The sequence below is a fragment of the Bombyx mandarina genome, chromosome 01, assembly GCF_030267445.1.
Source record: "Bombyx mandarina strain Sakado chromosome 01, ASM3026744v2".
Taxonomy (NCBI): Eukaryota; Metazoa; Arthropoda; class Insecta; order Lepidoptera; family Bombycidae; genus Bombyx; species Bombyx mandarina.
The window spans coordinates 7,295,029-7,312,221 of record NC_143208.1 but is presented as its reverse complement, the minus strand read 5'-3'; the positions used below and the strand labels follow the sequence as shown (position 1 = coordinate 7,312,221).

Below are 17,193 nucleotides of genomic sequence, written 5' to 3'. Positions count from 1 at the left end.
CTTATAACTAAACAGATCGCAGACTCCACTTAGTAATACAAAACTTCACTCAATTAATCAATTAATAGAAAAAAGAAAACCAATTTATCATAACCTAGAAGGTCTTCTTCGTAAAAGGTATTCATCGATATTTGAATCTAAACACGTAATATAGTAGACTAGAACTTCGTATGATTTTACCGATATTCCAGTTTTGTCGCCTTGGACACCGTCCAAGTTTAGATCAATATTTTAAAAGTGATTTTTGTAGTTTTATTCTTGATTGTTTCCACTGAGATCGCGAGTAACGCGTCTCTATGATTTCGAAAGGTTTTTTTGTTATTGTCCGTGTAGGCATGCATACGGCCCGCCTGATGGTGAGTGGTTCCCGTCGCCCATGGACTTTAGCAATGCCAGGGGCAGAGCCAAGCCGCTGCCTACCGTTAAGTACTCTCCACAAGCTTCGTTTGAAGAAGGATATGTCATAGCGCTCGGGAAACACCATGGAGGGAATGTATTAGTATCTGTGTATATTTGTTCGCTTACTGTGTTAATCATCCGTGTTATTGAGATAAAATTATATACGGCACAGGGTTTCTCATTATGAATTTATTAAAAATAGTTCATCTTTATATAGGAATATTAGGTATCAATATCATTAAGAAATTAATAAGATATGTAACTATATTTATTATTAAGTACATTGTACGTGTGACGCTTCATCATCTTTCCTCTCTAGTAATAATATTGTTAAGAGGATTAATAGGCGTATACTAAACTTTGTAATTAAAAATTGTTCAAAACAAGTTTTAATCTTAACTGAAAACAAAGACGCGTAGTCTTTAATTAAATTTGTTTTTAAGAGCATTGGTAGATTATTCAATATTTTTAGTCCATAATATTTATATCATAATTTCAATTTATTCGTTTAGCTAAGTATAGCAACCCACGGTTTATTAAAAAAATATTCTAAATGTGATAAATGTTATAGTTCTTAATAAATAGAATAAATTGATACAATGAAATGTAACCCTTTACGCGAACCAATACGTCTTTAAATTAAAGAACAATGAATTTTAAAACAGTTTCTTACATACGCTATAATAACAGCGATAGTAAAACTTTTCTATTTAAGACGAATAATATTATTGATTAACGACTCTGAAAATTATTATAATAGTAGCAATTCAGTTAAATCCGCTATTTATCAAATGTTTACTATTACAATAATCCTCGATACAATTATAGGTAATATCATGAGTGTAGGTTATCTCACCAGTTTTTTCACTGGTGTTAGGACCTCTTGGGAGTCCGCACGGGTAGGTACCACCACCCCGCCTATTTCCGCCGTGAAGCAGTAATGCGTTTCGGTTCGAAGGGTGCGGTAGCCGTTGTAACTATACTGAGATCTTAGAACTTATATCTCGAGGTGGGTGGCGCCTTTACGTTGTAGATGTCTATGAGCTCCAGTAACCACTTAACACCAGGTGGGCTGTGAGCTCGTCCATCCATCTAAGCAATAAAAAAAAAATAAAAAAAAAGGTTCATAGACACTTAAAACCACTGAATTGACACGTTACTTCTATTTTAGCTACGGACAACTAATCGTTTATGGGCAAATCTTAAACTTTGAATTTCCTTTTCTATTACGATCTTATTACTTTTACGATTTTTATTATGATCTTAGGTGGTTAAGCTAGTTCAGCTAGTCATACTTAACACTACAACGGGAGCCACTTCCTTAGATTATGTGGAAAATTGTAACATTGAAACCACTGTCAACCCGCTCTGCAAGACGGGGATTGTGTAGCTTCTACGCAGAGTTTTACGGTAAATATAGGCTCAACTGAAGCTTCAACAACAACACAACCAATAATAATAAACTAGTGGTCCCGCAGTAGTCGAAATTCGACTATAATTAATTGAAATTATAAGTTTGAACATTATTATGGTTCTATTGTCAAAGACTATTTCTTATACGTCTACAGTCACAGATTTCGCCAAGACTACACTATAGACAAATATTAACAAAGACAAACAATATTTAAACTATTCTCAATTCGACCATAGACTTTATGCAATAAGAAAAGTTTGACAATAAACAAATAATATGCATGCGTGTGTGTGTCAAAATTAAATACGTGATGGTAGTGTGTGTAATGTTTTCATTATTGATTTAATGTATCTTTTAAGCATTTTTTTTTAAATTTTAGCATTGTGCATGTGTGGGAAATTTCATACTCCTCCGTCCGCACAGTTTTCGTAACAAGGGGTACAAAGTTTTTGCTTCACGTATTAATATATAGATTTATTGACTACATATTATTATATACATATTGTAGCTACTTTTATGAAATGTAAATTTTGTGGTGTTCTTTGTATGAAATGTGAAAATAATCAATTAATAAATTATATTTTTCATTCATAGCTTTGTTCTAAAAAGAAAATCATACTTATTATATCTTTAAGTATCGTGGTTACCATACGATCGAAAATTACTTATAAAAAATATTTTATTTGCGTAGTTACTAGTGGTAGAGGGTCTTTCTTGTGAATCTCCACCGGTAAGTACACTGACCATTTCTGCCGTGAAACTGTAATGCGTTTCGGTTTAAAAAGTGGGACAGCCGTTGTATTGTAAAAACTGAAGCCTTAGAATTTATATCTCAAGGTGGGTGACGCGCTGCTTGGGCTGACGTCTAAGAGCTCCGTAGCCCGTTGAAAAAATAAAAATGAAACAGATAGCCCTAACCGATAGTATGAAAACAAAAATCTTACTTTAATACTGTCTTAAAGCATACTGTGTGTGCTAATTTCGCCTAATTCTGCCGTGAACCACTCATGGGTGCTACAATGAGATTGAGACTTCAACCAAAAGTCTCAAAGTGGATTGGTGGCATTCCGATAATATCTATTGGGTATCGAGTGGACCTTGAGATTTTTATTTTGTATTTTGATCTTTCGGGAATTAACAATTTCGATTCTAGGTAAAATATACTTCAAGAAAGTTCACCATTCATCATAACATTATTCTTTTTTATTTTATTTTCCGTTCACTGAACTTAGTTCAAGGCAACGAAATATAGTTTAACGAAATGCTCGTATAACTTCTTTTCTTGATCCGCTAGGTAGGGTTGGCAATATTCCCGTTCTTTTTTTACTCTAGATGTTGTAATTGGATTTACCAGTTTATGAACGGTTGCGTTTTTTTCTTTCTTTGCCAGACTTCGGTGCCCCACTTACGTATGGCTGAAGGTTGACAAATCGGCATAGGGATAAATGGAAGGCTAAGTTTATAAATCTATACTAATATTATAACGTTGAAGAGTTTGTTTGTTTAAACGCGCTAATCTCAGGAACTACTGGTCAGATTTGAAAAAAAAATTCATTGTTAGATAGCCTATTTATTGAAGAAGGCTATAGGGTATATAACATCACGCCAAGACCAATACAAGCGGAGCACCAATAAGGAATGTTTCAAAATCAGGTTTTGAGAGTTTCCGCTGCATGCGCTGTAGAAACGGTTAAAGTTTCGCTAAAATAATGTATGACACAATTGTTCCCCTTTAAAAGATCTAAAAAAAAGTCTACGACAGCATATGTCTAAATGTTAAGGTTGGCTCACTAAAACGTTTTTATGCTAACCAAATTTGGTCTAAAATAAAGCATTATTTGTGAACTATTCCACGCGGACGAAGTCGCGGGCAAAAGCTAGTAAATTAATAAACCTCTTTCATATGTAGGGCAGTAGTAATGGGGCTACATTCCTATAACCAGACGTACGATCCTCTAAAATAGCTAGATATTTCGTGTAAATCAGAGTGACTTTTTGGCTCTTATTGTATTTTTAAAGGATACCGGGGTTCAAAGTACGTGCTTCACGTGTCTTTTCATCGGTGCCGATAGTAAGTTCCGTTGGAAGTATTATCTTCAGAGCGGAAATAGAATCGAAATGCATTCGTGTGGAATCGCGTGCACAAAACGATTTCACAGTTGACATGGACTACTGATCTTCGTTGAAGTCAGAGTTCTTTTGTATTTTTTTGTCGAAATGTACCAAATATATTCGCCTATTGTTCGGTCGTTGGTAATTTTGCAATTCATTTGTTTTACTTTCCTTTTGTTTCTGGTCAAAGTTCGTATTTCTGTGTAGTAAGAATGTCACAAAGGCCTCGTTGGAAATGAAGTGATTAGTTTGAAAACAGTTGTTTTGAAAGTAAAAAAATAAATATAATATTTATTATAAGTACCATATACATATTTATTAGGTACTGACATATCGTCCGACAACCATTTAATACCGTTGTCGATTTTTGTCCGAGAATGTTGTTATATCTGAGAGTAATAGGAACAATAAAAACAAACGAATTTCGATGCTGAAACTTTAATAACAATAAATAGTATCTAACAATAATACTGTATATGATATTTATTACAGATTCTTACTCATTTTTAAACGTATACATCGATAGTTAACTCTTATCATATTCAAGAACATACACTACATCACATAACACGATATACTAGCAATAAATAGTTTACTACACATTTAAATTTTTTCTGTAGTACATTTTATCTACTTTATTTTAACTAAATTATTGAAAACACAGCATTTTTATTTAAATACAAAGTATATAGGATATTAGCACTAATTCATTCCATAACGTCAAATCGTAACATTTTGCTGCAAACTAAAATCTACTTTAATACTAAATGCAATACGAACTAATTGATTTTGCTTCACTACTTCTGACATTCTATAGAAGCGATACTCGTCAAAACGTTTCATGAGCGTAATTTCGATATTAGTTTTTCGTTGGCTTTTCTTCGTCGGTTTTAAGAGTTTCTTCGGTTTTCTCTAGCCTTGCTGGCGAAGTACCGCGTTCAGAATTAGGAGTGCTCGCTCCAGACGTGCTCTGTGGACTCCGATCGTGAACCTAATAGAATTGTTGTTCTATGAATCACGATAGTTAAAAATAGAACGGCCGTTTCGTCGCAGTTTAGTTCATTAGAATTTTTAAACTTCTCGTGCAACCGTTTTGAAAGATAAACTGTTGTGAAATTGTGATTAAAGTATATTATGGGTATGCAGCTATACGTTCCGACCTTAATAATCGGGTAAATATTTTTCTATTTTATTTGAACCTTCGAACTCATGCCCCATGGCTACTTAAAAAGAACAGAGCAATAAGGTTACCTGCTCTTCTACGGGAATCAAGAATATTTGATACAAAAAAAACTCCATTAGAGTAATATAAAAAAACAAATTACATTTTAATGATAAAATACCAAATATTTACTATTTACTTTACGCTTTGTACTTTATGGCTTCAAAAAATAAAAATAACAAAGACCATATAAAGTTGTGGAAACAATGTGAAAAATCTCGGATTCGTTCCTAAATATCCGCCTTGGTAGAACGAATTACATGTTAACGGATGTATTATTCCTCATGTAGAAAATGTTTTCTAGCAATGTATTAACCTCCCCACATACCGCCTACGCTATGAATGTCCTTTGTATTTCTCCTAAATGTCATAGCGCAATTACTTGTCTGATAAGTTCAATGCGGTGTATAAGTTTGTTTGTAAATGTAAACAATTTCACTCCGGCCTTACTATTTGCGTTTGTATGACAACGACTATAGACTGCGAGCAAATATGTATATAGTATACAATGACATGTATAATAACACATACTTCATTATTTTTTTAATAACTCAATTCAGTTTTCAGACTATGATTTGTTTATTTATTGGCCTATTTTTTTATGCGCCATTAAATCATTTTCACACCCACTGAAACACGATTTTTGTAATCCATTTAAACGGATTCGCAGCGAAAAATACGATAAAATATGTAGATTGTTTGGTCAAATGATCAAAGACTCGCACAATGTTATAACATACACAAAAATCGTACGCGCTCATAATATAAAAAAAAATATTGATTTATGTGAATTTAAAATGTAATATGGCAAGTTCAATGCGTTTATAAAGCTTATCAAAAGAGGCTCACTTGCTTTTACTGCTGTACTAATACTAAGATTCTCATGCGTGAGTACCCAATCTAACAGCACGTATTTACGTCATCAACGAACCAATATAATTTTGTACGCAAATTAATAAGAATGAAACATACATGTTCACGCCGGTTCAGTATGTAATTCTTCTTAAATTGTAATACATAATTGAAATAGAACGGTTGCCAATTCGAATGGCGAATTATTTTAGCTTTGTGCTTCGTGTGTTATGTCGGGCTAATATTATTATTTCTCGGTCATTCCTTACACGCCGGTATATATTTTATAAATATTACATCTACAAGTCTGTAGCAAAGCCGGTACGATATTAGGTAAGTGCCAGTTTCCGACACGCTTTGTTGCTTCGTGTGACGTTCTCCTACTGAAGATTTGTATTTATTTTTAGGGATAAATTCTGAGATTCGGCTACCAACAGACACAACAACAACAAATTATATGTAGATTACGTTCCAAAACTCAATGTCAACTTTTTAATTGGAGTTCGGAGAAAGGCGGTTAATGTGTCTGGTGTATGTATTATACCACAGAATACGTTAACTCAAAGAGTAATAATTGCTGCATACGACTATAATGGATAAGATGCCGAAAAAGGTCACATTTTTTATGAAATCTTACCTGAAGACCAGTATGAAGCATGTTAGCAATGGACTCTACATCTAATGTCGAATCCTGAGCTGATATTTTCTTTATAGCCGAAGACACAATGCACAAATCTCCTCGCAACTCAGAGACCAGAGCAGTAATCTTCTGTGCATTACTCAGTACCTCGACGCTTTGAGTGTATGGATTGTATCTGACTCCAAAAGGGCGTTGTATGCTTTCAGCAAATGCTCTGGAACAATTTAAATCGACGCTTATAGTGTTATCATTCCTCTTATATTTTTGTGTTTTACGCAGAACGTCTCAAGATTAGTATTATTATAAAGTTTTTATTAAGGATTTTTTTATTGATTGTCCTTTAAGGTAGACGAGAATACGGTCCACCTGATGATGAGAGGCTGCCAATGCTAGGCATAGCTAAGCCCCTCCATACAGAAAATGTGAAATTTTCACAAATATACTACGGAATCGTGAATGTAAAAATATTACCCGACCTGAATTCCGTATTCGTTCATGTAACTCGTAATGACGCGAAATATACAGTAGTACAGTATAATCTAAGAAATCTTAGGATAAGTTTAATTATTGTTTCGATTTGGAAATGAATCAATATTCATTATTGAAAAAACGCATACATAAAACTTCAATGAAAATGAATGCAATCCATCTGTCATATTCTGCTATTCTTTGCGAATGAATGACGAAATATTATTTTCGAAATAACGAATAAATAAGTGTAATGTTTCAAGTCGCTTATGAAAATTGGTATTCTGTTTGTACAGTCTCGTATTAATAGCGAGGTGCTCAATAATAATCTTTATTATATCACTGACCTCATTTTCTCCTTCGCCTCTTCAAAGGAATCGGTATAATAATAAGCGTTTTGGTATGAAGTGATGATGCATTCTTCATGTACAGTAATATCGGGGTCGAAACGCTTTATTTTTTCCGGCGTAGTGAGGGCATGTTGGAGTTCAGCCACAGACGAAAGCAGTCCAGCTCCGTAAACGCAAAAAGAGCCATCCGGTTGACGACACAGGCCAAATTCAACCGTGAAGAAATACAACTACAAAAATACAAGACATTATTTTAATTTTCATTACGAATATAGTAAAATAATTTCGTTTAAATTTTAAACGTCATCATTGAACTTTTAAAATATGCAGGCTAATACGTACGGTAGCCAATTTATCTATGTCTGCATCTGACGCGCCGAGAGACGCCAAGCCGAGTTCTTGAGAGAATTGCGCGAAACTTGGATTAGCTAGCAGCGGCATGTGCCCGAGAAGTTCATGGCAGCAATCACTGTGAAGATTAAATTATGTCTAGAATTTATATGGACCCTTCGGTTCAGGGAGTAAGAGCTTACAAAGCTGATGGACAAACAAACATAGATAAAACTAGCGACCCGCCCTCGCTTCGCTTCGGAAACATTAAAACACACATGAAACCAAAAAAAAAAAAAAAAAAATTAAAAAAAGTAGCCTGTGTTCATCAGGGACAATGTCGGCTTCTAATGGAAAAAGAATTTTTCAAATCGGTCCAGTAGTTTCGGAGCCTTTTCGAAACAAACAAACAAACAAATCTTTCCTCTTTATAATATTAGTATAGATAATGTTTACAAAAACATGAATGTATTACATTATGGTACTTCGTTCGGTTTTCACGCGAGATTATTGGAATGAACGGCTTACTGTCGCGTTTATTATTGTCAATATACTATTTCTGACGTTCCGAATACTTTAAAGTTTTGAAAATCACGGACAACGACTATTAAATTTTAATTTTAAGGAATCTACTAATTGTCATTAACGGAACTATATCGATTGCAAATTTTTTTTATTGCTTGGATAGATGGACGAGCTCACAGCCCACCTGGTGTTAAGTGGTTACTGGAGTCCACAGACATCTACAACGTAAATGCGCCACCCACCTTGAGATATGAGTTCTAAGGTCTCAAGCATAGTTACGACGGCTGCCCCACCCTTCAAGCCGAAACGCATTACTGCTTCACGGCTGAAATAGACGGGGTGGTGGTACCTAACCGTGCGGACTCACAAGAGGTCCTACCACCAGTAAAAATTAAATGCTGTTAGTGTGGGGCTTTCGAACAGTTTTTGAATTAGAGCTAATAGAATTACTTTGAAACTCACGGTTCCGGAGTGTAGAAAGGATCGGACGAGTGACGAATGTATTGGGTGCAGTGGAAAACACGGAAAGCAAGACCCGATAAAAAGTCCCTCGGCGAGAGATAACCGGCAACAGGGCGCAATTGAAAGCCAGTTTTTCGTTTCAAGAATGAACTCACATCTTCTAGCTGAAATATTTAATATAAATTACACAATTTCACGTGCAAGCATTTCGCTACCTAAAAACATTGGCTACGAGCCAAAGGTTGGGTAAGAACTACGTATTTTTATTAGTACTGGCTATGTTACAATGTTGGTGTTCATTAAAATAGCATCTGTACCTTACTCCCACAGAGTAACAATATTTTTTTTCCGCACGAGATAATTAGGAAGATAGCTTACGGTAGAGCTGCCAGAATCGCTTTTATATTCATCGTTAATTAATTCATATGAATAGAATGCAGGAATCTATATATATAAAAATGTATTGCTGTTCGTCAGTCTCACTAAAACTCGAGAACGGCTGGACCGATTTGGCTAATTTTGGTCTTGAATTATTTGTAGAAGTCCAGAGAAGGTTTAAAAGGTAGATAAATATGAAAATTCCTTTTGTTTGTTTTAAGTTTATTTTATACAAAAGTTTAGGTCTTTTATTTATCGATTGAGGCACTACGAAGTCTGCCGGATCAGCTAGTTTAAAATAAAAAAAGACTTTAAGATTTCTCACTCTTAAGGGTATTTTAGTTTATATTTGTTACCTACTGTAAAATTCAGTTCAGTACTACAGTGAAAGTTTTGGATAGCTTTAAATATTATAGACGTTAAATATAAGCATTTGTTTGTTTTTTGTACGACAGTGTAAAATAAATACAGAGGTGAAAGATTAATGTTTTGAGTTTTCATAACAATGCGTAGAGTACAAGTTTCGAGATGATGTTACAAAGTTATCACCTGAGGCAAGTTGTCCTCCCTGTAGCCGCAGTACTTGACAAGTTGGGGCCAGTTCTCTAAGTACTCAGGACAAGCGTGTTTCTGGTAAAGTTTGTGAAGCTCACGGAACACAATTCCCCTGGAAGGTCAGTTAAGTTTACAAACTAATAATGATCTCGTACACGCGAAATGAGTTTCCGAGAGCTCTCCGACACGGGTAATTGATATTGATCGATAAACGTTTCACAACAAGTGACTTTTTACCTTGCATCTCGACTGTACTGGCATCTCACAAATATAATAAGTCAAATATTTAAAATAAAGCGTCCTTCATTTTGTATTAAATAATGTTGCGAATTCAAAGTGTATAGCAAATTGAGCTTCCTGTTGAAATTCTAAAAATGTGATGCAAAATTTCAATATGCTTGTAATGATCTGAAATTAAAGTGTCCTTTTACATACCTACTTTAGTATGATTTTATTTTTACATCCATTATCGAGGTTACAAAAACACATAATTAACATTGTATTGACAGTAACGTTACAGTCATACCTAAAAAAAATTAATTTAAGCTAACCGGTCCCTACCAACGCCCAGTAGTTACTGAATATGAATGTAATAACAGAGTCTAATACGTTTTGTCGCAGAGCAAAAGTCTTTATCGTTGGGAGAGAGCTTTTGTTCGGTAAATTCGCCGTCGGCAAATCTTTTCATGTTCAAAACGTCGCTTGTGCCAGCAAATTGTGTTAGCTGTTTTGCGCCAATTGAATATAAACTTACCATGTTTTGATTTCTGTTTCAGTATACTGCACCTTCGGGATCGGATGGCCACTGTAAGAAAAATTGTTTCAATTTAATTGCTTCAATCTAATTTTCTGATTGTCGAGTTCACATTATTTACCTTTCATCGTATACATAATTATAATACTGTGAAATATACCAAAAAGTATAATTAGATAGTAGGAGCCATAAGTTATTAAATTTAAATTCGCCTCAACTCAAAAGAAGTAAAATATATTAAAACGAATTCACTGTAACTTGAATTTTTTTTTTGTATGTTCATTATAATGAAAAATAGTAGAGTGATTTCAATTTTGGTTCCATTATATTGAGGCTTAAACGTTATTAGGTCTTGTGTTTTGTCACTTAAGGCCCATGATTTATTTATTTATTTAATAAATAAGTTACAACAAAATACATTGTTATGGAATTTAGGAACTTATCAGATTTCATTTACAAGTGGAAAAAGTCAGTCTGTAAATCGAAGGAAATTTTGTGGAGAAGCGTAACGTTTCACCGTAAGAACCACACTTCCTCACAAGTCTTTCATTGCTTATCAATTAAAAATTATCAAATAACAATAATAGCTTCAAATCATAATGAAAATTTACTAATCGATAACATGACTTATCGATAACAGAATAGGTCTAGTAATTGCCTGAAGAATTAATGATTGAAGTTGAAGTAGGTCAACTTAGACATTGAAAGCAGCTTTATCATTATTTCTTTCCTTCGAATACCAATTAATAATGTATACACTCGTGACTCTAATCGATGCACGCATCGATGCTCAATCGTTAAGTTCAGGCAAGTGAGCTATGAGGTCATTAACGCTTAATCCATTTTGAGCTGAACTATAGCTATAGCACTATGTAAAAAGGTTTTGCTTTTAATCAGGCCAAGTTTTTGTTTTAGCTAATTTCTATAGAAGGAATTCACGGTACACCTAATGTAAAGATATTTCCACCTTTGAGGCAGAAAATCGAAATCTATGTTCCATGCTGCTACGCGGTACACGTCTGGGCCAACAACTTCTGTTTTTGGGTCAACAACAAAATCAGGTTACGGCTATTGTTTTGACAATTCGTTTGAATTAAGTTTTTGCAAAATATGAAACCTTACGTTCCAAATACAATACATTTATATATACAATGATTAACAACATTTCGAACAAGCCCGTAGGGTTGTTACCTGTATGTTTATTTACAAGTAATGTATTAGAACCTTCGAGCTATTGCGAATTTTCCATTGTAGCCTCAATGGCAGTTAGGAAGCCAAATAGAGGTTGTCAATTATTCCGATATTGGGCCAAGTGACCAATATAATTGAAGCTTTGGCCTCGTTTGTTAGCAATCGATAATTATAGGTGCGTTTCCTGTTGTTCTGGTCGAGTATGCTTTTAATGACTGGTTGACACACTATTGTTTTTCAGGAGTATTAGATTACATTTCTATTGCAATATTATTTTTTCGCAAACAATCATGTTAGAATTTTGTTTTGTTAAAGGTACCTAAATATAATGAAACAAAATTAACTATTTTTACGGTTTCGATGTTCAAATGATTCAAACCAAAAGAAAACAGTTTATGGTAGCTTTATAGGACACACAATGTACGAAATGATGCCAAGTACCGATCAGCATTACAAGTCGGTAATGATTATAAAATCATTGTTACAAAAAAGCACCTACTCGATTGAAAAACTTACGGTATAAATTTGATTTTTAATATAACGTTCAGATATTCAAATAACCTATGAATTTCTATGGAAGCACCTATTACTGAGACTCCGAAAAGCTGTGGCAAATAATTCTGAAAGAACTGCGTAATTCCTATGTCAAATTTGTGTAAAATGGTCTGTTCGAATTTTCCCTCAGTGATATTTTACATCAAAAGAAACGTTTCATCATAGAAACCTTATAAACTTATTAAGCGCTGCTGGCAGGTTTTCCTCGTCAAACAAAAACAAAAATTATTGTTATTGACCAAAAAAGCTTCACTGTAATTTTGTGAAATACGTTAAACAATAAAATGAAAGTATACCAAAAAGTACTTCATCGTTTCTTTTATTAAAGCATGTAAATGAAAGAATCGAAAATGTGTGATCGAGTTGAAATTTTCTAATTCGAATAAAGAAGTGCTAAGTCGCTTTGGTAACCGTAGAGCACACTTGTGGCGAGTTCTTCATTAAATAAACCACATAGAACCAGAAACACCTATATTTCAACCTATATGCAAGCTCAAGTAGAATCACATTCTATTTTTAAAAATAATTTAATGGTCTTTCATAATATTACGTTAGCGAGCATCTACACGTGTATCTATGCTTCTTCATGAGATTTTTGTATTTGAAAAAGTAATATGACCTGTTTCAACAACTAAAAAACAGTAAATAGATGATACTTAGATCAATTCAGTCTGAGTACAATAGAAAAGACGGTTTGAATTAGAGCTGACGACTAACGTAGCGGGGAGTAAAATTTACTATGAGCAGGTTTGTAAAATCTGTATCAAAGATTGAAGAAGATGTCCTTCTTCAAACGAGGCTTGCGGAGAGTACTTTATGGTAGGCAGCGGCTTGGCTCTGCCCCTGGCATTGCTTACGTCCATGAGTGACGGTGACCACTTACCATCAGGTGGGCCGTATGCTCGTCTGCCTACAAAGGCAATAAAAAAAAAAATAGTTTAAAAACATAATACCGGCCACATTGGAACATACTACATGACATTAAAATGATACAATCCAGTCGTCACCTGAATGTACTCCTAATTTAATTTTATTTGTAGGTATTGGTCTAAATTCTATATTTTTTATACGCTATCAGAAACATCATACTCACTACTTATAGTTATTGGCGATCGCCGCAAACTGTTCACGTCGTTTCCTATATATCGGGTCTTTGAAGCCAGGGTGATCGGCGTCCAGTTCCGAACCATACATGAGGACATTTTGGGCGCGGTCCAAGTCAGATATCTTTCGTGGAAACCAGGGCATCTCACCGAAATCTAAAATTAACAAAATTGCCAATATAATACACAGATTGCATTTTTGTCTCCTTCATTCCTTTCTGGTTACATTCAAGCAACTAATAATGTCCATTATTAATTCAGATTAAAAATAGTGTTTGGTATTATGGAGCATTTATATTTGAAGGTATTAAATTTACCGAAAGTAAAAGATATAAAGTCTATTCAAACTTTACAAATAGAAGTAACAAAAAGTCTGGGTAAAATCACAAGATTAACTGACCTCGAACGAAAATTCCTTCTACTATGGAACCAGAACATCAAAAAAAATATTATTTATATACTTCCAAAAAAATTGTATACAGTATACATCCAAATCAAGTAAAATGGGAATCAAACCTAAAATTCGTGCCGCAACAGTCCCTAACGGCCTGACGTTAACTACAATTCCACCAATTCAGCTAATTTTCAATTCACAATAATTTACATTTATCTAATAATAATAAACTGTAGGTAGTGTTGTCAAAAACAAATTAAAAAAAATCTAAATCTTTATCTTAGGAACCATTCCATATTATGTGTAAATATGTAAAATCGTTGAAATATTTTAACGATGATATTGCTTATCTATATCTAAATCTATATGTACCTAACTAAAATAAAATAATTCAAAAAACAAATGAAATCATCGAACTTAAAAGAGAATCTCGGGGTTTGATTGCATTAAAGCTTCTGTAAACGTCCCGGGGCGGTCAAAGTAAAGTAAATTCTTTTATTTCACAAAGTTGTCTCGTTACAAAGTCAACGACGTTTTAAATTTGCCGAGTTTGAACAAGATATTAAAAAAGGAAAATTTTAAAAGTGAAATTAAAAGTTTTAACGATATTGTGGACTCATGGTGTCGTTTTAAAGAACGCTTTTAAGTTTTCTTCTTTACAACAAAGTGCTGAAACTTGCAGGTCATCACGAAATTTCCGTTAACAGAATCTTACACAAAGAAACTGTTATAATAATAGGATATAGGAAAGCATTTTTACGAAACTGATAGGCGATCCGCAAATAATGAACACTGCTTTTTTTTAATTTAGTATTCCAAGGTTTATCCCTGAGATCATAATTTGAAAATCGTCAATAGTAGTAATATTACTATTACCTTAAAAGACAACTTTCCTTTCAACACTTTTAATAAAAATCTAGGGAAACAGAATCATTATCACGCAGCTGTGACTATCGCAAGCTGCAGAAAAATTTTATCATGGATAGAACACAGATCTCCTCTTGACAATTACCAACATAACGAAGGAGAAGCCAGATCGATCAAGTTAAATCTCATTTGTCATATGTATGTATCTATGTGATAGCTACTAGAATTTCAAAAGCACAAATTTAAAGCAATTTTTTGCAACCTTCCATTGAATTGGTGAAATCACTGCAACAATCGAGGATGGAATGGAATAAGTATTGTATTTTACTGTATTATGGTATCCCTTAGTGTAAATAAACAAAATAAGATTACCATATTATTATATAGTTTCGTAAACCACCTTAAAAAATTTGTATTTTATAAATATTTTTGACCTAATTTTACAAAATTCTGGCGTGTTAATAGAACAAATTGGCACAAAATAGAAATAAGAACAAATCTCCAATTCTTTAGTAGATATTTTAAAAATACTTTAGCAGCATCGAAAGTAATTTATCGAATGAATAATACTGTGTAGGTACAACAATAATCTATAGAAGTACTTAAACAGTCTCCAAGAACATCCGTCTCCATCATGCCACAGACAAATATTGATTGAGAGAGCTATTCGACCAGATGTACAGATAAAATAGTCGTTATCCTCAGCCATAAACGAACGATCAAGGAGAAAGAATATAGACGTCTTAAAGCACATTCGGCTTAGATAAGCTCAGGCTCACCGAAGCTTGCAGCAGCAGACATAGGCGTTGGAGGAGGAAACTCATCACCAGTCTGCGGTGGTACAACCTCGAAGTCTTGGACTTCACGTTTTAGCATCCTCTTCAGTTGCTCCATTCTTTGGGGATCACACTCCACGTCCACGAGGATGTCGGCCTAAACGAAAAATAAATAAAAAATAAAAATGTACAATTTACAAAAATATTCGAAATTGAGTTATACGAAATCATTTGGTATCACCAGTATTTTTCTCATGAATAGTGTTAAAAGAGTGTAGCTTAGTTTTAGTTTTTTTTTTTTTTGTTTACCTATGTTTTGACTACTATAACAAAATGAATACATAATTTAATCTTACTGTAAAAGACAGATACCGTAACTAGTAAAATATAAAAAATAAATGTTGCAAAGATGATTAATATTAAAAATATCACATGTTTTGAACCTTTAAAACACTCTCCTGTAAAATTAGTAAGTTTTGAGATTATACAGTTTTAATGCGAGAAGACGATATTGTGAGTCCGCATTAGTATGTATCATCCCCTGTCTTTTCGGCAATAACGGTAACTCAATTAAGACTTCGTATACGGTGTTAGGTGAGGTGAGTTACGGTAAGTAATTAATTCAACGCAAGATGTGCCCATCTCGTCTAAGCATTTCGTGAAACTACAAAAAACATAATCAAATCGCTTTAGCAGATTACGATACAACTTACAGATGAAACTTCAGTCATAGATTTTCTGGATTCAATGTGGAGAACGTTAATACCCAAGTCTTGGAAAACGGATAAGGCCCGAACTAGTCCGCCAACTTGGTTTTTCAATGTAAACATCACCGAAATACGTTCGCTTTCTGCTTGAGCCTGGACTCTTGCTGCATGAAGCTCTCCGAGCTTAGGATGGTGTGGAGATTCATTCTTTACTTGCCAATCAGAACCGTTTCTATAGAGCCAAAGACCTAGAAGACCTTTTCCCGAACCACTCATTGCGTCCAAATTTCTAAAGTTAGTAAGTTACTCCGAAATGTTCAATTTTTTCTAAAACTGGGCTATAAACTGATTGAGACTATTAAAATTTTAAGACCTATATAGGGGCAAATACTTAGTTCAAGGGTAGTTCTGTTGCAATGCCTGGAACATACTGTGCTTTTATCCGTCGCCTGTCCGCTTTATAAAGAGAAGAGGCGCGGGAGATTGTCGGAGGGTGGGTATATTTGATTGGCTGAATCAAGTGTTCGGAGTAACTTGGAAACGTTCTCTTTTCACACCGTAAAGCCGAGACTACACTGTTTATTTTTAAACAATAAAGTTAATTCACTGAAAATCGTCTGATTTTCGATGCTGGATTGTAAATGTCAACGTGACTTAATACAATTTTCGGGCTTCATTATATTTTATAGTTACATATTTTATTAGGTCAAGAGCATGCCCAAAACAGGTGTCGATTGAAATTTGGTACAAAAGCGTTATATGTCATTATAATGTGATATAATTACATCCCATCGTTTTGTTTTCTGTCGCATAAGTTTCAGAGTAGCCAGCATTGAGCATGACCAATGTCGGTAGAAGCACTTGTGTAGTCGCAGACCTACGTGGGTGGATCCATCCTCCGACCACCGGCTGACGGGTGTTAAGCGATCTAGTCACTGTATTTATTACCATTGTTTAGCAGAAAGAGCATCCCCTATCATTCATTATCTTGAGAGCGTTATTTATGGACATACTACAACTACGTTAGCGATACTTGGAACTTTCCTTTGTTGTAAAAGTGCGTTTTAGGCAATAGGGGTCTTGTATTAATTTAAAAAAAGACATTGAGTTTTTCAGAATATTTTTTTTGTACTTTAAGG

General features: G+C 34.1%; 1 protein-coding gene across 1 annotated transcript; it reads right to left on the bottom strand.

The window, feature by feature from the left end:
* Positions 1-4,569: 4,569 nt before the first annotated feature.
* Trhn (tryptophan hydroxylase) lies at positions 4,570-16,615 on the bottom strand. Its single transcript, XM_028176370.2, has 10 exons — positions 16,061-16,615; positions 15,351-15,504; positions 13,301-13,466; positions 10,462-10,512; positions 9,702-9,819; positions 8,775-8,938; positions 7,800-7,926; positions 7,455-7,687; positions 6,637-6,853; positions 4,570-4,916 (listed from the first exon to the last, which is right to left on the bottom strand). Exons 1-10 carry the CDS (start codon positions 16,328-16,330, stop codon positions 4,785-4,787), a joined length of 1,632 nt encoding a protein of 543 aa, XP_028032171.2. The 5' UTR covers positions 16,331-16,615; the 3' UTR covers positions 4,570-4,784.
* Between the last annotated feature and the right edge of the window lie 578 nt (positions 16,616-17,193).